At 39.8% G+C, this 26,853-nt stretch overlaps 3 protein-coding genes and 1 non-coding gene across 7 annotated transcripts; 1 reads left to right on the forward strand and 3 right to left on the reverse strand.

The window, feature by feature from the left end:
- Positions 1–1,555: 1,555 nt before the first annotated feature.
- On the reverse strand, positions 1,556–8,284 carry kansl2 (KAT8 regulatory NSL complex subunit 2). 2 transcript variants are annotated; one of them, XM_058410293.1, is made up of 10 exons: positions 8,163–8,284; positions 7,434–7,696; positions 6,974–7,149; positions 6,317–6,431; positions 6,040–6,203; positions 4,635–4,801; positions 4,306–4,402; positions 3,771–4,024; positions 2,852–3,031; positions 1,556–1,907 (listed from the first exon to the last, which is right to left on the reverse strand). In XM_058410293.1, exons 2-10 carry the CDS (start codon positions 7,682–7,684, stop codon positions 1,812–1,814), a joined length of 1,500 nt encoding a protein of 499 aa, XP_058266276.1. In that variant the 5' UTR covers positions 7,685–7,696; positions 8,163–8,284; the 3' UTR covers positions 1,556–1,811. The 2 variants fall into 2 exon arrangements, with proteins under 2 accessions (XP_058266276.1, XP_058266277.1); XM_058410294.1 differs by lacking the exon at positions 1,556–1,907 and having other exon boundaries at positions 2,892–3,031; positions 3,707–4,024.
- LOC131366477 (small nucleolar RNA SNORA2/SNORA34 family) lies at positions 4,101–4,234 on the reverse strand. Its single transcript, XR_009206821.1, has one exon. It is a non-coding gene; the product is annotated as a small nucleolar RNA SNORA2/SNORA34 family (small nucleolar RNA).
- A 722-nt stretch (positions 8,285–9,006) lies between the features above and the next one.
- mlh3 (mutL homolog 3 (E. coli)) lies at positions 9,007–17,414 on the reverse strand. 3 transcript variants are annotated; one of them, XM_058409487.1, is made up of 13 exons: positions 17,275–17,414; positions 14,304–16,651; positions 14,114–14,212; positions 13,966–14,030; positions 13,128–13,232; positions 12,938–13,022; positions 12,237–12,305; positions 11,993–12,101; positions 11,180–11,339; positions 11,065–11,088; positions 9,631–9,709; positions 9,392–9,540; positions 9,007–9,134 (listed from the first exon to the last, which is right to left on the reverse strand). In XM_058409487.1, the coding sequence occupies exons 2-13, from the start codon at positions 16,648–16,650 to the stop codon at positions 9,063–9,065; spliced, it is 3,363 nt and encodes a 1,120-aa protein (XP_058265470.1). In that variant the 5' UTR covers position 16,651; positions 17,275–17,414; the 3' UTR covers positions 9,007–9,062. The 3 variants fall into 3 exon arrangements, 2 of the variants coding, with proteins under 2 accessions (XP_058265470.1, XP_058265471.1); XM_058409488.1 differs by lacking the exon at positions 14,114–14,212; XR_009206736.1 differs by lacking the exons at positions 9,007–9,134; positions 9,392–9,540; positions 9,631–9,709; positions 11,065–11,088 and having other exon boundaries at positions 11,311–11,339; positions 12,237–12,331.
- Positions 17,415–17,563: 149 nt separating this feature from the next.
- On the forward strand, positions 17,564–24,973 carry ccnt1 (cyclin T1). Its single transcript, XM_058409489.1, has 9 exons — positions 17,564–17,733; positions 18,600–18,681; positions 18,770–18,898; positions 20,091–20,151; positions 20,887–20,949; positions 21,083–21,128; positions 21,337–21,500; positions 21,704–21,774; positions 21,931–24,973. Exons 1-9 carry the CDS (start codon positions 17,564–17,566, stop codon positions 23,080–23,082), a joined length of 1,938 nt encoding a protein of 645 aa, XP_058265472.1. The 3' UTR covers positions 23,083–24,973.
- The last annotated feature ends 1,880 nt before the right edge of the window (positions 24,974–26,853 follow it).

Consider the following 26,853-nt stretch of genomic DNA (forward strand, 5'->3'; position numbering starts at 1 on the left):
TACAGTTACGTAGAAGGCATAAGAAAGCAAATGAAGCGTCTTGAATAAATACATATAAGAAAAAAGCATATGTCCCAAATCAACACATTATAGGGGATACGAAAGATCTTCAATAAATGGATATAGGTCATAGGGGATGGCAAGCAGAGCAGATGAAAGGTGCTAATTAAAGTACATAAGAAAAGAAAGGTTTAGGAGGAACCTTGGAAACGTCCTGAATCTCTTACAGGATAAAATAAACAGCCCAGAACAATATACAGCATATATGTTATAGAAAAGTTCTTAATAAATATATATTAGACAGGAGAGGTCTCAAAAGAGTTGTGTTTTTGAAATAGGACAGATTAAAGGGCTTGGATTATTACATACATGAGAAAGGAAAATGCAAATAAAGCATATTAATATATATGTCTGGATATGAGAGAGAGAGAGAGAGAGAGAGAGAGAGAGGTCCCAAATGAACACAGAGCAGGGGTGTCCTAATCTTATCTGCAAAGGGCCGGGGTGGGAGCAGGTTTTTGTTCCATGTCTGTACGTCAGTAGTAACCTGTGCGTCAGTAGTGGTTACGATGTCAGACTACTGATTGGAAGGTTGTAGGTTCAAATCCTAAGACCACCAAGCTGCCACTTTTGGTCCCTCAACTGCTCAGATGTGCAAATGAGATAAATGGATACCGAATTCCTCTAAATGTAAATTCCAAAGTACAAGCCACACCTGATTCCACCTGTTTAATCAGTCGATCTTGACTTTCAACAGACCATCAGGTGTGGCTTCTGCTTAGCTGGAATATGAAAACCTGCACCAACACAAGCCCTTTCTAGATAAGGAAGGACAGCCAGTGCATTAATGATACAAAAGGTCTTCAATATTCCAAACAAACACGATACAGGATATAGCAGGAAGAAAGCCAATAAAGAACAGGAATGGGTTTCACACACAAAAAAAGGAATGGACACAATAGAAGAAAGACCCCATTATTGTCTTGGAGGAACTTATACTGTATACTGGGTAGGAAAATGCATTCAGAACCCAGGAAATATTCAGGGGGAAAAAAAAAATTAAGGTAGACGAGAGATTCTGAAAGTTCTTACAGGACAGAATTAACATCCCGAAGGTACATGTAAAAGGAAATGCATACAAGTCAGAGAAGATTCTCCTTTAAAAAAAAAAGTCAGACAGAATAAAGAATTATTTTAGCTGTGTATTATGGGCAAAATGTATTAATACTTTTATTTTTCAATAGGTCGACTATGCATACCTTTTTTACTGACCAGGTTGTAATTTGTACATTCCAGGCCTGATTTCAATTATACATGCCATATTAAATAGCAGTCCACATTTTAATGCTTTTACATCCAAGCTGAGGAGTTTCTGCTCCTCTAGTGGTCACTTCCAGTGCTGGCAGGAAAGTATTTGCTTTACAATTATGTCTGAAGTGATCAAGTCATGTGTAACTCGGCTTTAGACACAGAATCTCATTCAAAAAAAAAAAAAATGCAAGTACAGAGGCATGCTCTTGAACATTCACACGCAATAACACGCACATACTCAAGATTCCAGACCAGGGTGACACAGTTTGTTTTATTTCCAAAGAATGCAATACATTTGTGTGATTCACCTTCAAGTAATGTATTAGCACTTGTTCCCCAATAGATAAGATTTTGGAATATACTTCAGAACATTTTCAATATATATATGGGGTGCAAGGCTTCCTCCACAAAAAGTCAGCTTTGTTAAATATGGCTTTTGATGGGATACTAGTGCAGAACGTTCCGTAAAAAAAACTATAGACAGCTGAGAAAATCACTGCTCAGGATGTGGCAACTGTTGTTAATGTGTAAGGGTCCTTTGATGAATTGTGTGTGGCATCCTCATCTCCTGCTGTTTCAGATACTTCCGACACAGCCTGGGGGTTAAAAAAAAGAAGAGAGTGTCTTTAATGGATCCTGGATGTCCAAGGTCAGAGCTAGTGTAGCATTGTTGAAAGCATGTACATTTCCAAGCTATAAAATTTCAAGTGAATGACGAAAAAAAGTTTATATTTGTTGTGCATGCATTATATGAAGAATGAGAATGAATAGAATGAGACCGTGACTGGCATCATATTAATCCCACTGAATTCAAATGAGCAGACCATTAGAAATCCTACGTTTTGACAGAAATCACAAGTGAAAAGTAGACAATCCTCTCTCTCTGAATTCTTGAATCTGACTCTCTGGAAGGTTTTAATGAACTTTCTATAACACCAGATCTGAACCTATTTAGACTGCATAAGCAAAATAATAAGTTATTGTTAATGTCCTCATTCTAAATGACATTTTTATTTAATCTCTAGCATTAGCACTTTGTATCAGGTAAAGCTAAAACACTGTCATTAACTTCAAGAAAGAAAAATGGTGAGAGAAATACTTATAGCTACTATAATGCAAGTGAAAAACAACAGGAACAAACGTGTGTCATGGATGAACAAATAAAATGTATGAGGGTTCATTTGTTAATAAAAATTTATCAGTGGCAAAAAGCTAGAGAACAAGAGTAATAAAACAACAATGTTATTGGAAAACATTCAGCTTTGTGATGATGATAGTAATCTTCCTTTAACAGCATATCAGGAAAAGTTATTCCTTTCTTATTGCATTAAGAGAGCACAGAAAGCTAAAAAAATCATAGCCTTAAGTTATAAATTAGATGTTCTTGCTATTTCTTTAACCAAACAGGATTAGGAGCTGCTACAGCCAATATAAAGATGCAAGCATTTACTGTGATGCACCAAAAAAATGCTACAACTGAGAGGAAAAAAAAACAGATTGAATTATGAACTACGTACATTTATTGTAAATCAACTTTTACCTGGTCTGCTGCAGACATGTCGTCCGTCTCAGAGAGCTCTGGGTCTTGTCCCGAGGTCAGGATGTCCATAGGAGCTTCAGCAATGGCACGGATGGTCTGGTCTTCCAGAGCCAGGGCAGTATCAAAGAGCAGCGGTGATGGAGGGCACTGCATCTCCTCGTCACCTACCACATCCAGATCCTGCGGAACAGAGCAGAGCTAACCATCATCTCTCAGCTCACATTAACTAGAGCGGTAAGGCTGAGCATAAAGAAAAGAATGAAAAAAAAAAACAAAAGTGGTAGAACGAAAGGTTCTACAAAAGATCCAATCTGGTCAGGCATAATATTTTTCTGTCCAGTTATCTCAAGATCACATTTCATAGAATTTTAATGCAGTTTTGCTGAAATCAGGTCATGTTTTGTAATACTGATAAAAATCTTATGAGATTCTCAGTGCAGCTCTGGCTGCGTTTTCTGATGTCAATATGATTTGTTAGCTCAAGATTATAAAGAAAGGTAAAGAAAGGTAATCTCAACAAATTTAAAATCACAAAAACTGATTTTAAGATAAAACGATTCCAACAAACCAGAGGCCCTTCTTACACTGGTGCAGTAACCTCTACATAATGTTTACTATGCAAAAATATATTGGTGATTAACAGTTTTAAAATATAACACATTAACAAATTTTGCAAGCTAGAGGAACTTGCTGTAGACAAAATGTTTTCCAGTTCTGCTTCACTAACATTACTGTGCAAAGTCTTCTTGGCTGTTCTTTATGTATATAAAAATCTAATTATAGATTACAATGTATACAATATAAGAATCATAATACAGCATACTTTTTAAGAGTACTATTTCAAATGTTCTTAACTGTATTCCTGTCATTTAAACAGACATCCTAGATGACCAACGACTCCAAATGAAGTTAATCGTACATCGCTGAACTCGAGTGGCAGACTCTCTGTGGGCTGAAGCTCTGCGGCGCTAAGGTACATGTCTGTTGGGGCTAATGATATCTGCTCCGGCGCCAGTGGCTCCTGCTCGGGCTGGTACATGGGGGGTGGCAGGGAGAGATGCAGCGGGCATCGTGGCTCCTCTGACTGGCCCATGTGCACCGGCCTGTCACAAGGCACGTCCTTTAGGCCTGGGCACATCTTGAACAGCACCTGGCTACTGTCTTGGTAAATATCTGTTGGGATAGTTAAAGAAAACTAAAAGAAAACAGTTGATATAAATATAGCAATGTGGGGAGCACTTAATAATTGAAATGTGTCTTCTAACTGAACTGATTTTTCCCATTTTGTCTGGGAAAATCAACAGACCATCTGAAGAATTCAATTTTGGCCGCTGTTTGAAACCAACAGCTACCACAAGTTGTTGGCCTTGATTCAGGGCGCAAAGGCTTCTAGGAGAAGGGGTTGTAGCCGCAAACGTATAACTAGTGTACATGTTTGATTTTGAAAAAGATACGAGACACACAGTGTCGGGTCATTGGTAGACAGGGGTTTGAACACCGCGTCCCCTCCACAAAGGAAATGCACCTCTGGCTTGGGCGTACTGAATGAGCCTGTGGATACAGATAAAGCATACATTTGTAAATAAAGTTATTGTATTATGTCCTTATTACATAATCACAATATATAGGTGTAACACAGCCAGCAAAACAGTACTGCCTTAAAAAATATTCAAAAATGTATGGTTGTACAGTACAATAGTAATATTGTGTTAGAATGGACAGAAAACATGGACTCAAACATACTTCAAATAAAGTGTTCATATTAAAACTAGAGGAGACATACCTGTGGTGTTCCTCCCTCAGTAACAGCCTGTCTGCGCTCCCTGAGTTGCCTGTGTAGCAGAGCCTCTACTCCATAGCGCCGCCGGTAGCGACGTAATGCCTTCAGCTTCCTCAGATTTTCCCTCTCTTTTATGGACAGACCTTCAGGTCCTGTTAAAAGACTGCTGCCTTTCTCAGACAGCCAGTTACATTCATTAGACATGAACTAATAAGTGGACAAATCATAAATTTATTAGCTAGCCCACCAGGCAAGTAAAAGCTTCAATGTGCTGCCGAGTCTCATGCTTTGGTTGCCTGGAAACCTAATTAATAGCTAACAAGTGGCAGAGAACAATGTAATTATGTAGGGAATACTAGTTAGATCATTACATGTATTAACGTAGGCTAAAGGAAAGGAAGCGGATTCTAATACTCCGTAGCCACATCATTAGCATCTTCTCACAAAGTAAAGCGTTCATGTACACAGTAAAAACAAGTACACAAGTTCGATTATGACTTCTGTTGTTCTCTTTACCCATTCCATATATACCATACTAAAGGTTTGTGGACAGCTGACTATCACACCCATATGTGCTTTTGTTGGAGCATGACCAAGGGGATTTGTGTTCATATAGCCACAAGTTTACATTACTGAGGTTTGGGCACTTATGTGCAGTGGGAAGGCCTGATGTTCAGTCAGTGTTCCAGTTCATCCCAAAAGTGTTCAGTTGGGTTGAGGTCAGGGCTCTGAGCAGGTCATTTCCTCTCCAACCATGGCACATCATGTTCTTAAGGAGCTTGCTTTGTGCACAAAGCTCCAGTAAAGAGGAAAACTTAATGTCTTTGAATACCGTAGGACAGCATACAACGGTGTGCTTCAGACATTATGGCAACATGTTAGGGAAGGCCCATGTGTGTGTGAGTGATGGTCCACATACTGTAGGCTACACAGTATATTAAGCAAACCTAGAGAGTATTGTACTAGCAGGAGAGTTACAGGAAGTTTCTGAACCTGTCTTCTGGGCAACATTGGGGGGGGGGGGGGGGGCATATAAAGAGCAGCACATACAAATCTTGTTTGTCCACAGCACCCAGGCTACACTGGTATCAAATATAATGCCACATGTCTACTTGCAATATCACTGTAGCACAACTTTATGTAAATGAATAGATATTCTACATGGTGCATAGTCTTGTCAATGGTCATAAACAAATTCATATCCAAAACCAAATCCAGCTGTAAGAAGAGAGGCTCTATGTGGGGACCTATGCAAGTTGAAGTGCAGTGTTTTAATGTATATTCTATTTGTGGGTAGGAAGATATAACAGTACACACTGCTAGAACATCCATCAATACTATTATACATTTGGACAGCCAACGATTTACCCCGCTCAAGAAAACGGACATAAAGTCTTTCTCCAGTTACCTATTGTTTCGTGCTCAATCTTTCGGCTATGTAAATAGCGTCTCTTTTTTTCCTTTAGCAAGTGCTGCAGACGCTTAAACTGGTCTATGTAGAGTGACTGGAGTCTGATGAGCTTTTCACGTGTGATCAGAGCAACTTCTTCAGCAGTGTACACCCCAGCATGCCTGCATAATCACACATACACACAACAAATTGGAGTGAGCATTAGTCTGTAGACAATTTTGTACACACTCATAATACATTTAACCCAATACTAGAGAATGGCAAATCTTCTCACTTCAGAGGGTCTTCGTGGTCGCTGTCTACACTGTCAGCTTCACTGTCAGGATCTCCTCTCCACGTCTGATCAAGTACCACTGGATCCTGCTCATCTTCACTCCAGCTATCTTCATCTGTACAAAGATACAAAGAAGTTCAGGTTCTTGATATTCTCAGATTTAAATCCTGAAACTCAAATGTTTATAACTTTATTATTGTAGTTCCATTCACACTCTAACTGGACACGGATACTCCAGAATAATCTAACCTGATCGCAATCCACCGCATTCTCACGTATGAATGAGTACACTAGAGAAAAACTTCTACAATCTAATAGAACATCTCTTAGCTGTAGACTTATTTACATTAAATGCTTAAGGGCTGTTGCATTTTTAAAACATATGGGCAGTAACACAAATGCAAAACGTCAATCATTTCCCTAAAACAACAAAAAGGATTTAGTATAAGATAGATTTACGAGGAAGTATTAGCAGAGCACTGGAAAAAAATTTATTATGGTTACATAGACTTTCATGAACACTCTGTGGTATCCATGTGCAATTAAACCCAACAAAATGTGCTGATTAAAAATATGTTTAAATTGCATGAATGTTTATAAACACTGCCAAAATGGTTAAAATTTTGGCTGAAAAGTGGTAAATGGAAAACTGCCTGCCTAGAATGCGGCTTGCTTCACTGCGGCTATCCTGGCCAAGAGCTCCAATCTCTGTCCTGTTGTAGCCACTGAGCTGAGACAGCAGGATCTCAGGGGACGGTCCAGAGGAGGCCTTGCGCATCTGTGCCTGCAGAGCCAAAGCATTCCTGTGTGCATGCTCAGCACAAAAAGCAACTCTAAAAGAAGGGGGGAAAACAACAATACGTAACAAGACCATGACAAAAATATTCACAAACTACCAAATCATTAACAATGTAAAGGGTACATCGTTTCAGCACTCCGATCTGTACTGAGATCACTTGTCCATGCGGCTCAATCAGTATTTAGTAGTGTAGTAATTATATCATAAGACTTTTTCTGTCTCAACGCATTCATATTCATATGCATCAGCGCTCATGTATACACCAGCCTTTATAATATAAATCTGATGATAACGTTGAGTTGTTGAACAAACATTTACCCGTCCTTCTTATCAGGTTTTGGTGCAGCATTGGGACAGCGCTTGCCATTCTTACTGGACACATAGCTGCACTGTCTGTATGGAGCATTTTTGTCCTCCAGGATGTGCTTGATGCAAAAGTCCCACCCTTCTATGCGAGGCTGGGTGCACGCTCTCTGGGTGAACGCGCACGTCTGAGGTTCGTGGGCGCGCGCGGCCTGCGACGCTCTGCCCCTGCTAGACGGCAGCACGTGGATCCGAATCCGGTTCATCCCGGGCTACTACTGTAGGAGAAACAACAACAAAACAGAGCCGTAAAGATGCTGCTCCATTTTAGATCCACGTGCAGCTGAATTACTCTACTCAACATACGGGAACTAACACGCCTACAACATAGAATATCAACACTAACAAAAACCACAGTGACTTCCTACATACTTCAGCCCTAATAATAATAATGCAAAATATTTTAAATATTATATATACATATTTTATTTTAGACACTTAAGCGTTACAAAAGAGCTTGTTGGGCATTTCTGGAGGTCATCTGACTCGCGCCGATTTCCGCAGAACGTCACATACACGTCGGCCATCTTTGAAAGGCTACTGAGGTTAGCAAGGGAGCTAACGCTTCGCAAAAGGCTCAAAATACGACGTAGTATTCATAAAATAAGCTACTACTGTTATTATATCTAAATAAAAACGTTTTTATAGTCATACACCAAAAAAAAAACCCCACTAAAAACTCACCAATATTTAACACTACAGTCGCTGACTTGAAACCTCCGTTACCGACAACGGCAAAACCACCAATTGAACGTCTGCTTGCTAAGCTAAGCTCACTACTATCTCCCACCAAACCCCGCCCAGTCTCCACATTAAACCCGCCCACACTTAACCAGGATTGGATCACCACCTCTCCCTTGGACGTGTAATTGGACAAAAGACATAGCATGTTCTTTCTGGATTGGCTGATGCGTCGATCAATCTTACAAAATCTATAATCATTGAAATTCCTTAAAGCCTTGGGTTAGATTTTATACAGAAAATGTGCTTCTTCTTCTTTTTTTTTTTTTAAATGTAACACTCTGCGGTAAATTATTTTACAAATATTTTTTAAATATTTTAATATATTTTAATTATAACGTCAGATTCATAGGGATGTACATTTAAATTACTGTATTTTAATTAATTTAATTTTACGGGCAGTGGTGGCTCAAATGGTTAAGGCACTGGGTTGTTCATCGGTGGAGGATCGGGGTTCAAGCCCCAGCACCACCAAACTCCACTGTTGGGCAACTGAGTAAGGCCCTTAACCCTCCCTGCTCCAGGGGCGCTGTATCATAGCTGCCCCTGTGCTCTGACCCCAACTTCCCCAGCTGGGATATGAGAAGAAAAGAACGTGTGCTGTAATGCATGTGTGGTGATAATAAAGGCTTCTTGCCCTCAGTTCTAGAGGGTCTTTACACTAAAATAAATATTTTAATTATAATGTCAGATTCATTAGGTATGTAAATTTGTGCATCACACAAAAAAAACAATGAAACAGACTCAAATTCATATTAAAATTAATAATTTAATTTAAAATTCTAAAACGAATGTGGTATTCTCTATTACATTTCATGTCTTTTTTTTTTTTTTTTTTTTAAATTAATTCTTTCCATAAAGTTGCCATGCCTTGTACATTCTTCGCAATTTCCTGAGGTTTGGTTTGGGCCGGTCCTGTGGATGGATGGACAACACAATGATGAGTGGCACAGGAACGAGTAATAATTCACCTTTATAAAACATAAAGCATGTGTTGCATTCAACATATCCTCTACAGTATGAAATATTAATTTTTATTGGATCATAACACACTGATGAACTAGCATCCATAATAACAGCAATAACAAGAACAATAATAGTAATAACAATAATAATAACTATAATAAAGACCAGCATTAAGAAACGTGATATATCTAAGGCATGAGAAACACCTGTCCATCCTCTAAGTGGAGAAGATCAGCTAGAGGAACAATGGAGGGTCGTCCATGAGCACACTGGAAGGGCAGCTGACAGGATGAGAGCGACGCCACCAGACTGCAGCACTCCTCTTTACTCAGAACATCATTGAACTTAATTGCTCCTGTTGTGATAAGACACAAAGGCACACATCCCTCATCTGCTATTTATAGGCATCACTGTGAAAAGTGTGATTTGCATTCAAGTTACTGACCATGACAAGCCTGCGAAGCAAGGACATTGTGGACTGTTAAAGGCAAAGTGCTTTTTACTCTTCCTGTTGATCTCAGTGCCTGAAAAAATGGAGAATCAAATTTAACAGAAATTTGTACTTTCTTCTTACTTCATTTATAAAGCAATAGAAGGTGTGACAAACTTTAGAAATTGTGGGCATCCTTGTGGAAAATGAGATAATAAAAGTGTAATAAACCGCATTTCAAATAATGATTAATTTTTTACACAAAGTATTGTATCAGCTACTGATCAGTCCTTTAAAGAGATAGATTTTTATCTTTGAAATACATTATATTGCCAAAAGTATGTGGACACCTGATCATCGTACCCATGTGCTTTTAAACATCCCATTCCAGATTTAATCCTCCTTTGCTGTCACAATAATCTCCATTCTTCTGTGAAAGCTTACTGAATGTTGGAGCGTGTCTGTGGGGATTTGTGTTTATTCAAAAGAGTATTAGTGAGATCAGGGACACTTCTCTACAACTGTGATCTTCCAACATTGTTGCAACATTTAGGAAGAACCACATTTGGGTGTGATGGTCAGGGATCCACATAACTGCCTTCAGTGATTATGGTTGAGAATCTAAAGAATATTTAAGTTGATTGCAAATAGATATCTTTAATAGATCTATTTTTAAACATTCTCCAGTCTACACATACACTGTATTGGCAAAAGTTTTGGGACACCCCTCCAAATCATTGAATTCAGGTGTTGGTTTTCAGGGGTTGGGCTTGGCCCCTTAGTTCCAGAGAAAGGAACACTTAATGCTTCAGCACACCAAGACATTTTGGACAATTTCATGCTCAGTACTTTGTGGGAACAGTTTAGGGATGACCCTTTCCTGTTCCAACTTGACTGTGCACCAGTAGACAAAGCAAGGTCCATAAAGACATGGATGAGCGAGTTTGGTGTGGAGGAACTTGACTGGACTGCACCCGATAGAACACCTTTGGGATGAATTAGAGCGGAGACTGCGAGCCAGGCCTTCTCATCCAACATCAGTGCCTGACCTCACAAATGTGCTTCTAGAAGAATGGTCAAAAATTCCCAGAAACACACTCCTAAACCTTGTGGAAAGCTTTCCAAGAAGAGTTGAAGCTACAAATGGCCAACTCCATGTGCATGCACAAGCAGACGTCCAAAACGTTTGCCAATATAGTGTATGTAAAATCTCTTTATCCTCCATCCCTATGGAAGTCGAGCAGCAGGGAGAAAAACTACGTAAGCTGTTAAAACTATAAGGAAACACTGGGTCATGATGAAAATGCAGTGTTAAATTTACAAAACAACCTATAATGTTTACACATGAAATATCACGTTACTCATTAGTGCTCAATTTCATGAAGAGTGCCATTATTTCTTAAGTTGATTAAGTAGGCGGGTAGCCTCCTGGGCAAACCTCAAACTTACCTCAATGAGCTCTCGTAGGTATTCCTAAACAAACACAGCAGAAAAAAAAACTCGTAGTTAAGCTTTTTAAATCATCTATAAAGAGAACAAAGTTTTCTAGAAGCATGAATTCGACCTCTGCAATGGACAAGATGACGCTACGTCTCCCACGTCGCTTTTCTGAGTTCTCTTTCTCTATGAAACATGTGGGGAGTCGCTCCACGAGGACACACGGCTGCTCCGTCTGAGGGAAGCTGATTTCTAGAGCTAGGTCTCTTAGGGAATTCTGATAGAGCCTGCAGAATGAAAATGTACACACTTTATTTGAATTCTGGGAAATTATTTTTTGCCATAATCCTTTAATTTTAATTGTATTCAGTGTTACAGTTAAGTGACATGTTGGTCTATTTTCACTTTGATCAACCGTTTCCTTCACTACATCCCACTGTTTGTGTACAGGGGTGAGAGCTGGATTGATCCCTCAGTTCATCTCAATCTAAATAGAGTGATGCAGCACTGTTGTCTTTTAGTCTGTCCAACTCCCTCACATCATTTCATGCTTATACAACGCTCATACAATGGTACAGTGGTATACAGTGTAAAATATAGTGGCATTGCATGCTGGGACACTGACTACAGCTCTTGCATCAGTGACACTATTTTGATGCTGGATTTCTTATTGACATGAGAAATGGTGAAGTAGTTCTCAGACTTTTTTTTAAGAAGCAAAACCTGACTGTTATCACTTTTGAAACATTTTCCCCTTATTAAACGCAATTGTAACCACACTAGCAATGATGTCATCCTCTTGTGGCCTCAGAGTGGCAGACACGAGACTAACCACAGAATTAACAAAAACACAACATCGACTGACATACTGTATTAGAAGCAGAATAACTAAAACACATCACAAATGTTTCTGATTCGATTCTCTTTTTCTACAACTGACCTCAGCAGTCGTATCTCATCCTCAGTCATGTGGATCTTCAGCGGAGGACTTACACTCGATCCACACAGTCTCTTTTTACCTGGTGTGTCTGGGTTGTCCTCATGAGACTCTGCATTACACACACACACATTTTTCAAATCCGCATTGCAGGAATCATACAGGCACCTGAAAGCATTTTTTCCCCCTTTTCATTTGTGACTGAAAGCAGACTGATGCGGGGGTTTTTTTTGTCTGTTGGTTTTACCTGTTACAAGCCCCTCCAAGCGAACTCTTTCATGAGCTGCGTGTTGATCGACCAGTACAAGAAGGTTTCCTGAAAAAGCAAAATAAAAAAAACAACTGAGGTCAAGGTTGTAAAATTCATAACTCAAACAACATAAAAAAAAAACAAATATATAGCTCTGGAAAAAAAAAATAAGAGACCACTGCCCAATCTCCAGATTTGTACCCTACTGAAAACCTCTGGAATGTCATCAAGAGGAAGACGGATGATCACAAACCATCAAGCAAAGCTGAGCTGTTTGCTTTTTTGCAAAAAGAGTGGTATAAAGTTCCCCAACAGCAATGTGAAAAACTGGTGGAGAGCATGGAGCCAAAACGCATGCAGATCAGGGTTATTCCACCAAATACTGGTTTCTTAATGTTATTTAGCCAAAGCATTAACACAATTTGTTTACAGATTATTTGCATTTTGTTTTATTTGAGTTATAAAGCTCTGCAAATACTGCATGATCTTGGGTTATTTTGATGTCATTTCCTTTAAATATACACTCTAAATAACAATAGTTATATTATGAATTTAAGAGAAATATTGTCAGCAGTTCACAAAAAATGAAACAAAACTGTTCATCTTACCAATACATGAACCTGTAAGAAAAAAAAACATAAGAAACTGATTATTTTGCAGTGGTCTCTTATTTATTTCCAGAGCTGTATATAACATACCTTCATCTTTACTAGACTCTGTTGCATTTTGGTCTTCAGTATTAATAACACAGGCGAGAAATTTCTTGTCTACTTGATGAATAACCTAAGGCAAAAAAAACAAACAAGTTATTTACATGAGGAGTCAATTCTGCCTGCAAAGCAGTCTGCTTCACCTCCATGTTGCTTTAATAGGGTCACAGAAGCTTGCCTTCATTGAGTGGATCATTTCTTTAGTGAAGCGATAGGGGAAGAGAATGTTGTGGATTTTAACGGCAAAGCCTTCGGCTTGGCCGCTTGTCACGTCCACGGCAACCTTTAAAAGTACAAAACACTGACATAACATCTGAGAATATAATAAAATACAATATTGTCGTTGGAATTGGAGTACAGCGTCACACAACCATCTGTTCAGCTGGATAGACAGAAATGTTTTTTTACAGCAGGCGACAGGTCACTTGTTGATGTGTAGCGCTTGGAGGATGTGTTGGTTTGCATATTTATTTTAAGCTCAAATCGAAAATAGTAGTAACTATATATAGCTTAGTAGTAACTAGATATACCTGCTAATCACTATGCCACTGTGACCTAATAAACCACAAGATGAATCAATTAATCAGTGTGAAAATATACATGTTGCCTGCTAGGCTTTATACTAGCTTCTAATGGCAGATTTGGTCACTTCTGCATCTTCCAAATGCCTCTAGAAACATTTCATATGTGATTAAATAAAATAAAAGCATTTACTATGTGTGCATGTCAAACAGGAAACTAATCATAATCATAAGTAAGAAATGGGGAAAATAATCTTCTTAGCAAGTGAAAATATCTTAATTTATTTTACATAGATTCTAGCAAGATAAGATAAGATAAGATAATAACACTTGCAATGAGCAGAAATGGGTTTGATCATCTTGTAACCTTATGATGGGAAATCCTAGATCAGTCGAGGTGTTTTCACTTGCTCACTAAATCAAGAATTTATTGCTGCGTAAAGCTACGAACTGAAGGGGAAATATCCAGTGTTGAATAGTTCAGGACTTTCTTACCTGAGGTGGTCGAACAAACACGGGGTTATTCCACTCAGAGTACAGAGTGGACAGGGAACTGGGACCTTCAACATGATTTGTGAGGAAAAAAAAAGGAATCAGTGGAAAGCACAGTGTTTGTTTTTACGCCTACTCTGACATGCATTACCTCCATTTTCTATTGTGCTACAGACTCTCTCTGCTCTAGGTTTGGGGAGAAAGGGCAATACAAGGTCTGTTTGAAAAGGGTAGCATCTGTATTCAAATCCTATAAACAGAAAAACACGGCTGAAAAACATGACTTGGACTAAAGGGTTTGATGGTAGATGGCAGTATACACATGTAGTGGTGCTTCCTACCTGTCTTTGAAACAACACTGACCGCCATGTTGGTGAGGTTTGCAGAGCAAGGGACTCGAGTCTCCTTCACTGATGGATCCCTATATTTACTGAGTCCTGTCACTTGATTGATGCACACCAACTTTCCTAATGAATCATCGTAATGTGTCAGCCAGTCGCTTGATCCAGGCGTCGTCTCCTCACTCTCCTGACCCCGGCTTTCATTTGCAGCCTGTTCCTCATTTCCTGTTTTGGAGGGCAGTAGGTCATGTTGTGATGCAGGGTCAACTATTTGACCTTGGGGGTTCTCGGGTTTAGGGGAAGTCGTATTTCTGGTGAGCTCAGAGTCTTCAGAGGTGGTGGAGGCGGTGGTGCTTGTTGACATTTCTTGTCCTTTGGGAGCAGTGAATGTGGGTTCATCCGAACGGTCATCCTCATCAGGAACAGTCATTACGCAGTTCTCAGCTATAACGCTGGGATTTGAAAAAACGTCATTATTTGATAGAACTGACAGAGAATCGGGACTAGTGTCAGGATCTTGTGTTCCAGGGTCATCGATTTGCAGCGTATTTTTTTTATCTTCACCTTCTACTTTTCGAAAGAGCTTGGTCGCTAACGATATTCTATTCCTCTTGACTGATGAGGAACACTGCGACTTCTTAAATGCAGAATTGTCCTTGGACAAAAAGCGATCTACTCCAACATCTTCTACATGTATACTTCCAGAACTGACTAAATCGCTGCTTGCGATCAAAGCACAACAGTCCAAAGAGTCTGTCGGATATACAACTTTAGGGATTTGTGCGTTCGTTGTTTGGGATTTCAGTTCAACCTCCTTTCCAAACATCCTCTTGAATTTGTCAAGAGATCCAGTTTCAAAAGACAGTGTTAATTTGCGACGTGGAGTGACCCTGGAGATCTTTGGCTCACAGCTGAGAATTTGACTCTGAGCATGGAGTAATGTCAGCTTTCTCTTCGGTGCATGACTCAGACTTGGCTCAGAGAAATGCTTCAAACTGTCATGTGCCACTTTCTGGTCAATGATAGCAATCTTGGAATTTTTGCTGCTTACACAGAGTGGTGAGATATTGTCATTCCTAGCAGTGCATTGTGTGTTTGGATCATTGTTCACATCATGGTCTGAATCTGAATCTGTTTTAGAATCTGGTTCAGGTTCAGGCATCTCTTCATACTGCCCAACGTCTGTTTTTTCATCAACTGGTAACCTTCCTGCATCTTCAGTATTTATGCTCCATCCAGGACTGCCTTCCTTGTTCCTAAAGTTTTGGAGGTCACTCATAGAACACTCTGATACCAAGTTCTCCTTTGTAAGAAACGCTTTTATGCCCTCCTCGACGCCCATGAGCACGCTATCCCAGTCTCTGAATTCTATAAGAGTCTTTGCAGGCTCCAGGCATACATCATACTCCGAATAGGGACACTTGATATTAATGATATACACTCCATGTGAATCAGCATTGCTTTTTTGTTTAGGGCTTGAGACAACAGTGGGAACATTTGGATTGTTGCTTTGGACATTACTCAGTCTCCTGAGAAGGCAGTTGAGCAGTTTGTGAAGACGTGTTTTCAGAAGAAGTCGTTCGTTGACGAAGAGGAACTGCAGGCTGTTGTTGTAGTGTCCCTCTCGGCCAACATGCCCAATCATTTCAAACTGTCCAAACGTGTAATTCAGCTCTCTAAGCTTCTGGGCTCTATTCAGTCCATGGATCTGAACAAATCTGTAGTAAGTGTTCCTAGCTTTTGGAAGCTGTACCAGAAGTGTACCAGAACAATCTCTTTTTACAGTAAATGACACCGACGGATGCATCAGCGATACGGCCTCCACTCTCTGACGAACACGCTCAACCTCCAGCACAGAGTCCATCCTTTTTCTCCTGACTGGCATGTTGTGAAAGAAGTTACAAATCAGCACCGTTGTCCCGGCTGATGGGCGCGTAGTCTGAGACTCGAAAACATCAGACGCTTTACCTTTGTGAAACCTTTTAACAAACGTTTTCACCGACGTCTTGGTCCGAGAGGTGATTTCCACCATGGTTGCCATGGTGGCCATGCTGGCGATCGCTTCTCCTCTGAACCCATAAAAGCAAAGATTACCCAAATCCTCAATGGAGCTGCATTTGCTCGTGCAGTATCTGATCCCGACCTTCTCCATGTTGTCTCGGTCTATGCCTGAGCCGTTGTCTAGGACCTGAATTTTGCAGGCCTCTATGTCGATCTGCACAGCCACACATGTGGCTCCAGCATCGATGCTGTTCAGTAGAAGCTCCTCTACACATTGCTGCAATGAGTAAATGGCAACTCCAGAGCGCAACTGTGATTGAACTTCTTTTGAGAGACTTTTGATCATTCTGAAACACATAAAAATAGACCTCTTTCAACTAGGTGAGGTGACATCAAGCAAGGGAACGATATGATGTTGAACAATGGTGTAGCAACAATGTAAACAAGGTGAGGATATTACATGGAAAATTATGACGTAATTCAAGGTAAAGTTATGACGTGAACAAGGCGAAGCTACAATGTAAAAAAAACCCAAAATTTTATACTAATGTCAGGAATTAAGTAGTGAGGTCTAAGGGCAGTTTAATTGTTTGAGAGTTAAAATAAAAGCTCATTTATGCAGAAATGTTCATTACAGTGAACACCAAGATTATCTTAAGGTATATTATTTTCCACAATGCTGTAGAAGACACAAGAAGAAGCAGAAAGGATTCTGGAGGATTTTATTACACACAGGATGGGCACGTATATTTAAGTTAATTATGGGGTTAATATTAATATAGTTAATTATACTGAAGAAAAATGATAGCGAAATCTTTGCCTTTTGAACACTAAAACTGTGCTGTTGTGTACTACACTGGACATATGACAACTTTTAAAGCCAAACGTTTACTCTAAAAAGACAACAAATAACAGAAATGAATAAATAAATAAACAAACAAAAACAACTGAAGACACGTTTTGTCTTTACCTCGGGTCTCAGTAACAGTAACAGCTCTCATTGCCATGGCGTGTTTAAGAAGGTTTGCTCTGATGAACAGCCATTTTCGTGTGACACTTCTAAAAACAAACTAGACACACTGTGGGGGGAAAAAGAATAACAAGGACATCTTTTTTTTTCTTGTCCCACTGTGCTGCTCTCTTTCATCGAAACAACTTGTTTTGAACTGTACCGGAAGTCGTGCCGTCTCGTTGACGGAGTGCCGCTAACGTGTTTCCTGTGACGCAGTAAGATTTTTAAAATAGTCTCCTTCTTAGTAATGGCGGCTCCGCAAATCTCTCGCTCGGGAATAAAGAATAAATGGTACTTTACCCGCGAACAGATCGAAAACAGTCCTTCTCGTCGAGCGGGACTTGACCCTGATAAAGAATTATCGTACAGACAACAGGCTGCTAATCTTCTGCAGGACATGGGACAACGGCTCAATGTGTATCCTTTTTTTCCCCCGTCGAGAACGAGCTTGCTAGCTTAGCATGCTAGGTACAAAAAAGCGCTGGACGCCGGTCCGGCTGTTTTTGGACTTAGCTGTGTGTGTAAACAGTGAGGGAATGGTGCAGAAATTATAAGAATGTTATCTGGAAATGAAAGCAGAAATAACTCGAGGTGTACTGCAGCAAGCTACTTGGGAGCCCGGTGTTGTTAGCTAACGCTAGCCGGGCTGAGGCTTGTGGGATGTGTAGGCCTCACCGCGGCAAACAGTGCAGGTTTTACTTTAACAAAAACAGCACGTGATTGTGTTTATTGCTTTTGTATTGTATAAATCACCACTTTACCACGATTACCTATTAGCAAACGCTGTTTGGTTACATAACTGCCCTTCTGCTTAGCATGTTGTGTCGTTTTGTTTAAGCGGTTTGCTCGTGAACCTAGCTAGATAGCATTTCGTACATACCAGAAACTGTCCTCGAAGGCTGAGCTGTTTCATCACTAAACGTATATATTTTTCATAAGATGTACCACATAAGGTTTGCAAATTTATTTATCGACCTAAACGTATTTTAACTAATTTTTGTGTTGCGCGTGCCCTTGCAAAGCTGTTTGGCTAACATGATTAGCATGAGCCTCAATTTCACTTTCGGTATTGGGCAACAGTGCTTTGTTTTCCCTCCTGTCCCTTGTATATTGGTGCTGTTTATTTCACTTGACATCTACTGCTGCTTTCTATTTCCTTTTCGCTCAAATTCCTTCACTTTCTGAACAACAACAACGATGACGCATTGCCTTGACGTGCTTGCATGCCCATGTCTTGTTTGTCATGTCCACAGTTTATAACCCTTTAACTCCAACATGAACAGATCGCAGCTCACGATCAACACTGCCATCGTGTACATGCATCGCTTCTACATGATCCAGTCTTTCACTCGCTTCCACCGAAATGTAAGTCTCACTCCATCCTCTTAGGCTTCGAGTCATGTTGTGCGAAAGCTTCATTTGTTGCGCAATGTTGTTTTCTTTCCGAATCCAGGTGATCGCCCCTGCTGCGCTTTTCTTGGCAGCGAAGGTTGAAGAGCAACCACGCAAGCTGGAGCATGTGATTAAGGTGGCCCATGCCTGTCTCAATCCCCAGGAGCCTCCTCTAGACTCCAGGAGTGATGTAAGTATTGACTTGGAGAATATGATAAAGGAGATGGCATGTGGCACGTTTGGGCTGTGATTGATGTAGGTGTGGGAATGTCTTAGGAGGTTACCTTTACAGGCACCACCAACAGTTATATGTTGATTAGGGATGTACACATCTGAAACCGAGGGTCAGTGTTAAGTGATTTGACACATTTTCCAGTTCTGTCCACTCGGATATCTTTTGTTGTGGTGTAGGTCATATACACAGATAATGTGTATGCATTGTTTTAGAGCCTGCCATTAGGACACTTGCAGGGTAGCGCAAGGATGCAATACCCTCGCAGAAAAAAGGTCCATAGACAGCCTTAATCTTGATGCATCTACGCTTTTGATATCTAAAGCCATTGACCTTATTTTTCCCTACATGACTAATAATAGGCCTCATTTATCAAGCTGACTATGAACCAGTTCACCTATAAAGATCATTGACACAAAAATCATTTCAATCACACAAGCACAAACGGAATGCATTTTTTTTTCTTTTCAATGAAATGAAACCAAAACAAATCATTAATGATTTATTAAGACTATCTGTCCATTTGGGAGAAAAGAAATGGCACCCAATAAAAGGAAGGTGAATTGGTATGTGCCTGACTGATGCACTGCAGTGGCTGAGCTGCATTACTTTAAAAAACAAAACAAAAAAAAAAACAGCTGTGCAGCACAGACATGCTTGGTAATCTTTGGGTGATTTGCATTCATTTACATGTGCATACAAGTGTGAAGAATATCAGCATCATACAAACATTTTACATCTGGCAGCAATTTACAGACGGCTGTACTAAACGTTTGCTAAATGAGGCTTATTGAGTGTAAACTTCTTTTAAAAAATATTGCAAAGTAGCATAACACACTTGCTGTTTTACTGTTAATATTTTCTTTTTTTTTAAACAGGAATTTTTCACATTCTTTACAGCAATTGGCTAGCAAGTCCTGCAACAAAGCTTTTTTTTTTATTTTTTTTTTTTTATAAACATATCGCTGTTTGCGTGTATGTGTGTGCGAGAGTGAATATATGTATATGTAAATATATATCTATCTGTATTGACAGAATTGGTAGTTGTTATTGTGTAAGTATTGATTGGCTGCTAACAGGGTACTTGTGAGAGAGAGTGATATGAGTGCATAAGACCCTGTGAGTAACCTGCCTGTCCTCTCGATCTCAGACTTACCTGCAACAATCCCAAGACCTGGTCATGCTTGAGAGCATTATACTCCAGACCCTCGGTAAGTTTGGAACTGGCAAAAAGTGGGTCTATGAGTCACCACCACCACCATGTTAGAGTGAAGAGTGAATAATCCCCTTTGCTCCCATTCACAGCCAAGTCCCAGGAGTCAGATGGAGCATTTCTCAAGCTCCTTATAAACATCCATTGTTGTAACTCTCACCTTTTTTCAGTTCTTCCTCTCTTTATTTTCATGTCAACTCTGCAATGCAACCCTTTTCTGTTCGTTTCCGTTTTGTATCATCAGAGGATTTTTTTTTTTTTTTTGAGCCATTCAGTTTTGTACCGTTGTGAAGTTCGCATTGCTTTTTCACACTTTATTTATTTATTTATTGCATTCTTTGCTATTAAAGGTTATGAGTGGAATTGTCAGCGAGAGAGCGGCTCAAAAATATCACTGCGAATTTGCAGGGAAAATCCTCTGTCCTTAACTCACTCATTCATATTTGTCCAATCTAGGATCTGTCATCTGAAGAGTTAAAGCACAGCATTACAATCAGTAGAAAGCACGGCTTCGACACAGTCCTCTCAGGGCTGTTTTATTATAATTACTGTTTTTTTTCATGCACCATGGTGCTCAGTGAGTTTATCATCCAACCCAGACCCAGTGAACTTTATTTACCTGCTGTATTTATATGTTTGCAAGCTTTTTAGCAGGTTTGATGAAAGTGCATATGTATATGAACTTGGCTCTCACTGTTCCCTCTTTGTTTCTCCTCTGCCTTTGTTGCTTTAGCCTTTGACATCACTATTGACCATCCTCACACGCACGTTGTCAAGTGTACACAGCTCGTACGAGGTAAGTACTGTTTGGACATTTATTGCATACTTGGTATTTTATCCTCCCAGATGAATGTGGAATGTTGGCAGGCTTGAGTGGCAGTATTTCATTTGGGATGTTCTTGCATGTTTTTTTGTTTTATTTATTCCAGCGAGTAAGGACCTGGCCCAGACTTCATATTTTATGGCAACCAACAGGTGTGTTAATTCTTTGCCAAAAACAACTCTACTAAACTGCTTGTATTTTTTTCTTCTAATGAGCTTATTACTTTGGTTTCTGTAGCTGATTACATCTTGTTTGGGTATATTATAATACACTTGGTCACTCAGTGTTTTATCATATTCTCCCATTGTCCTTTTTTCCCCTTCTATCACTTATGTTTGCCAAACCAAAACGTCAATCCAGCCTGCACCTGACCACGTTCTGCCTACAGTACAGTCCGCCCGTAGTTGCGTGTGTGTGCATTCATTTGGCCTGCAAGTGGTCTAACTGGGAAATACCAGTCTCTAATGACAGCAAGCACTGGTGGGAGTATGTTGACCGAAAAGTCACTCTTGAGCTGCTGGATGGTATGTAAAGTGCACATGGTTGCACATCTCTGAAGTGCACTATGGGTTAGGATGTATTTTCTTTTCTTGGTGGTTGAACCTACTTGTGTGCTAGGCAACAATGAATTTAACAAAAAAAAACTGTGCTGTTTGCCCTGATTTCATTGTTGTTCGGTTCAGCTCAGTAGATTTGAAGTCAATTTATATTTAACACTGTTTTACAGAGCTCACACACGAGTTTTTACAAATCCTGGAGAAGACACCGAGCCGTTTAAAACGCATTCGAAACTGGAAAGTAAGTCCTTTTTGTGGTATATGTTTTTCTAGGCCTATTTGTTTAAAGAACCCCTAAAAAGTCAGTTAAACAATTTACTTGTTAAAAATACTTGTAACGATACATTTATTATACTTGTATATTTATACCTTTCACTGTTCTCTCTTTCAATTTTAGGCATCAGGTCAAACAACGAAGAAGCCGAAGGAGGGCGACAAGACGGAGGCCATGATGAACATGATCTCCATGGCATCCTCTGAAAGCACACTGGCCGGCCTGATGAGCCTCTCGGTTCCTCCTTCAACCTCAGAGTCCGATAGTCCCACGTTGTCTGCGGAGGATAAGCAGCCTGTCTTCAAAGTGCCTAACCCACCAGAACCACCTGCTCCCACGAGAGTATCTCTGAGTGAGTACCGTGCCAAGCACGCTGACGAGCTCGCCGCACAGAAAAAGAAGCTGGAAAACATGGAGGCCTCTGTAAAGCGTGAGTATGCCACAGCTGCCCAGGCCCTCATGAACCAGCAAAGAAAGGAGAAGCATCATCATAACCACCACCAGCAGCAAGCTGGCTCGAGCTCCTCAGAGCCTATCGTCTTAAAGATTCCGCTAGATGAGAAGCAGGATCGCGGCTCTATCAAAATGCGCCTGCCGAACAGCAGCAGAGGAGCCGAGCAGGACCTGAAGTTAAAGCTCCGCATCCCAGAGAAACGATCAGGTCCAGGGGATGACGGAAAGAACAAAGAGAAGCACAGAGAGCGGTCTAACCATCACCACCACCACCATCACAATCATCACCATCACCACTCTTCAGGGAGTAGCTCCTCCTCCTCATCATCAGCGCACAAACACTCCAGCTCTTCGAGCACTTCCGCAAGTAGCAAGAAATCAGACCCGACAAGAACAAGCTCATCTTCCTCGTCCTCTCGAAAGCGAACTCACTCATCCGAGCCCTCGTCTAGTGGTCATCCTCCTAAAGTCAGCAAGTCGTCCAGGAATTCGTACCAGCTGCCCCCACTGCCTACTGACATCCTGCCCTCGCTTGCGCTTGCACACAATCAGGGAAGTTACTCGCACCCCAAATTGGACAAGGCTGACACCAACGGGCATGGCGCCGGCTCAGGGGGTCAGTCGAACGAGTATCAGGACACATTTGACATGCTGAATTCTTTGCTGAGCGCCCAGGGAGTGCAGCCTGCACAGCCCCAAATGTTTAACTATCACTCCCAATTCGGCGAATACAGATACAGTGCAAGTTCAAGAGGCGGGAACCCACAACCTCCGCCGCTTCCTGCGGAACCCCCTCCAAGGCTTCCACCACTGCCCGAATGAACCCCCTCACCCCCAAACACCGTCCCAGGCTTCCCAGATTTCATCCTTCCTTCATTTATATTTCCATCACGTGCATTTAGATATATGGAAAATGAACCAATATGCACATACTCCTACAGCCTGTTCAATCCACCCCCAATCATCCTCGGTGTCTTTGTGCATGGGTGGTTCCATGGCACCCAAACGTGTGGCAATAATGGCTATAACTATAAAATATAAACTATTAAAACCTAGCAAAAAAAATGTAAAAGCAAAATGTTATTTATTTAAAAAATGTACATACTATTTTTGTCACTCAGTTTTATATATGCATTATGTCTAAATGGTGAATAATAGGAATTGTGTAACTGAGCAAGGGGGACCGTTTGTGTTTTGGTGGTCATCCTCTTTGAGTAAATGTTGACATGAAAAACGAAAGATTTGTTTTTACAAATGGGTTTTTAACAATTTAACTAATTAGTGTCTCTCTTTTTTTTAAGAAACAAAACAAAACACAATATTTATTGATAGTCTTTTAAAATGTAACTAGAGGTTTGTCTGGTTTTGTTTGTTTTTTTTGCTATGGAAGTCATTTGGATTTATTTTTATATTGGTTTAGCCCTGTTTGCATCGTGTTAGTCGAAGTTGAAGACAAAAAAAAAAACCTAATCCATGCAAATCTGGTTAGTTAGTGTTTTTGTTCAGCCAAGTGTTCATGATATGAAGTGGACATGCAATATTTTTCCCGTTGAAGAGAAAAAAAAAGTTTGCATTTGTTAAGAATTTATGGGCCCTTTGGGGAAGCAGTCATTGTTTTAAATGCTTGTAAATTGTGCTCAAATTCAACTGAGTATATATTTAGTTTTTCAATTTGATACCACCCCAGGCAGTATCTAATGTAGTTGTGTGTTTTTTTTGGTTTTGGTTTTTATTTTGTTTTGTTTTTTGCATCACACAATGAGGCAACATAAAAACGTCAGTCTGTGCATGCTTATTTTTTTATTTTTTATTTTTTCTTTTGCAGAATATAAATACCGTGTATTGGCAGAAGAGACCACAAGCCATTGTGAAGCATTTATAGACTTTTATAAACTCATAACCCATATTCAAATAATCTGCTTGAATATGTCTACCAAAGTTGTATGCAGCAAAAAGGATGTAGAACATATAGAGAAACCCATCCTTAACCATGCGTGGGGTTTTTTTTGTTGTTGTTTTTTTCCCTTCCCCCTTTCGTTTTGTTTTACAGTAGGAAAAAAATATTTTTTTTTTTACTTTAAAAATTTATGCTCAGCTCAATTCTGAGACATGAAACGATTTATTCCATCGCATTAACGTTGCTGTTGTGCCTGACTCCGATTACAATATCGAATTGGACAGATTGCCGATTGTATCCGTCCTTGCATTACACAAGCGTTCACAAAAAGCTCTGCATGCTAACTGTTTAGTTTGAGAGTATTATTACCACTTGTTCCTCCGAGGCTCTTTTCTGCCATGACTCCTTACCAAAAGCATGAAGCACACACTCCTTAACTCTCCCTACTGAATATTTAGATGGTGCTGGAGATAAAGGGGTCACACAAGATGTTTTCTTTGTTTTTGTTTTTCTGTTATCATCGTAGCAGATTCCTGGTATCATGAGGATGTGGAAAGGTCGAATCTCAAGTCTCGTGCAATCACCACTTCATCTTTTCACGCCTGCAAAGAAAAGATTTCTTTTGTTTGTTTGTTTGTTTGTTGTCGTTTTTGTTTTATTAAATGTATACACCACACTATGTTCAGTGGTACCACATGAACTCTCAGGTTTCAGATTTGAATTCTTGGAACATTTCTTGGCAGAAGAAACTTTGTGAACTCTGTTCCTTTTTCTAAATGTGATTGATATCTCATGTAAATAAATGTTTTATGAGAACATGCCTTCTGGTGGTCTTGTGTAGCTTTCGGTTAAACAGGTGTTTGGATCGTCAGTGTTTGTATTTAATTCGAACATAGAAACGCAAATATTAAAAGTCTACATTCTTCATGTTAGTTTTGTGGAAGTAGTAAATCCCAAAATCTTGGCAAGTAAGAGTCACGAGTGCTCCATTCTGATCCTGACTTTTAATTCCTGGCATTTTCCTCTAACACTTACTATATGGCTTATTGTTTAATTGGCACACTAATGCTGACTGCTATTCAAATCAGGATTACAGTATTACAGATTCCTAATTAGCACTTTATCTTAAATCCTTTCAAATTTTCATTGTTGGCTGTTTTACCAAAGCAAACTTCTTGACAGAACCAAATTGTTTTGTATAACGGCAAATCCTATGTTGGTGTTAACGCACATCCCAGGGTTCTGCAAGGGCTCAGCTGGGGAGGAGATTTTTATTCCAATCAAACATTTATATGGCATTTGGCAGACGCTCATATCCAGAGCGACATACAAAAGTGCTTAAGTCTATCAATGAATATATTAACACTGGTCACAGCCTGAGTTGGATCTACACCTGATTCCACCTGTTTAATCAGTTGAACAATAGATTTAGGTGTAGCTTCTGCTTAATTAAAATAAAACCTGCACCTTGACACCACTGTGTAATTGTTTCTATAGTATCCTTGGTGGTCCAGTGGTAGGATTCTGCGTTCTCACCATCGTGGGTCTGGTAGGGAACCCACCCAAACACTGAGGGTTTACCTCTCAGTGCCAGTCTCGAGCCTGATACAAGGGCTCCATCAGGAAAGAGCATCTGGCATAAAACTTGTGCCAAATATGCCGATCAGGTGATCAGTTGTGGTCACTCCAAACACAGAGCAGCAGAAGGAACCCAACAACATAATAGCTGATATGGTGGGGTATTTTTTTTTCTGTGAGAAGAAACTTGGACGACAAAGGAGTCTCCAGTGTCAGCAGTTTTTAAGACAGGGCAAGGTTTATGTGACTCTTTTAGTGCTTTAATGGTTTCTCAGTACCATGAAGTTTAACTTAAGACTGAGGTGAACAGCTGTTTGTTGCTGTAACAGGACATGGAGTTATGGGAAAATAATAACTTCATATTGAATCACAATATCCTATTATGGTTATTGGTTATTTTCTGATATTTTATTCTTTACATAATAAACAGTAATGAGTGGAAGCCGGTCAACTCTTATGTTTGGATCAGGAAAAATGATTCATGATCATCTTTAGCTGAATGATGAGCTAAAAGACATCAATATTACTCTGTATTATAGATATTATGTTCAAAAAATGTATTTTTAATAAGATATCACAGTGTGTACATACGAGTCATCAGTAGAGCTTGTGAATTTCCATTAACAATTTTCATGCTGCTTATTACTAAGATGTAAAAAAGAATCCTGTTCTGTACTAATTCAGGAAACATTACCAGAACAGGGTAAAGTCAAAAAGACAAATTAGTCAAGGCCCTTGAGCAGTTTCTCCCGTCTTAAAGCTCTCGTGACTCTACTGTACCGGCCAGACTTTAACACTGGATTAACGTCAACCTGTTTTTTTCTAACACAAAGCATAAAACACATGTAATGACATGACATTTCAACATCCATCGTTCCAGTGTATGAATTTGTAGAATGTTTTTATTTATGATTCATGAGAGAACGCAGTGCAAGGTTTGTACTTGCAGCATGCATACAGAAATCTTTTTTTTTTCTACATAAACCGCTTATGAGTAGTGAATTGCTTTCAGGTGTGTGTGTGTGTGTATGTGTGTGCACATTGTAGGAGTGGCCAGTTATACTCCATCAGTGATGTCAGACATGATGTAAACTCATATCACATATATATCACATATT

The sequence above is a fragment of the Hemibagrus wyckioides genome, linkage group LG15, assembly GCF_019097595.1.
Source record: "Hemibagrus wyckioides isolate EC202008001 linkage group LG15, SWU_Hwy_1.0, whole genome shotgun sequence".
In the NCBI taxonomy this organism is placed as follows: domain Eukaryota; kingdom Metazoa; phylum Chordata; class Actinopteri; order Siluriformes; family Bagridae; genus Hemibagrus; species Hemibagrus wyckioides.

Coding starts and splice junctions, on each gene's coding strand:
- ccnt1 (XM_058409489.1), top strand. CDS start 17,564: ATGGCGGCTCCGCAAATCTCTCGCTCGGGAATAAAGAATAAATGGTAC. Junction 17,734..18,599: donor ATGGGACAACGGCTCAATGT/GTATCCTTTTTT, acceptor CAACATGAACAG/ATCGCAGCTCACGATCAACA. Junction 20,950..21,082: donor GTGTACACAGCTCGTACGAG/GTAAGTACTGTT, acceptor TATTTATTCCAG/CGAGTAAGGACCTGGCCCAG.
- mlh3 (XM_058409487.1), bottom strand. CDS start 16,650: ATGATCAAAAGTCTCTCAAAAGAAGTTCAATCACAGTTGCGCTCTGGA. Junction 13,233..13,965: donor TGTTTGTTCGACCACCTCAG/GTAAGAAAGTCC, acceptor GTACTTTTAAAG/GTTGCCGTGGACGTGACAAG. Junction 13,023..13,127: donor AAATGATCCACTCAATGAAG/GCAAGCTTCTGT, acceptor TTTTTGCCTTAG/GTTATTCATCAAGTAGACAA.
- kansl2 (XM_058410293.1), bottom strand. CDS start 7,684: ATGAACCGGATTCGGATCCACGTGCTGCCGTCTAGCAGGGGCAGAGCG. Junction 7,150..7,433: donor AAACCTGATAAGAAGGACGG/GTAAATGTTTGT, acceptor CCCTTCTTTTAG/AGTTGCTTTTTGTGCTGAGC. Junction 4,403..4,634: donor CTGAGGGAGGAACACCACAG/GTATGTCTCCTC, acceptor CTGTATCCACAG/GCTCATTCAGTACGCCCAAG.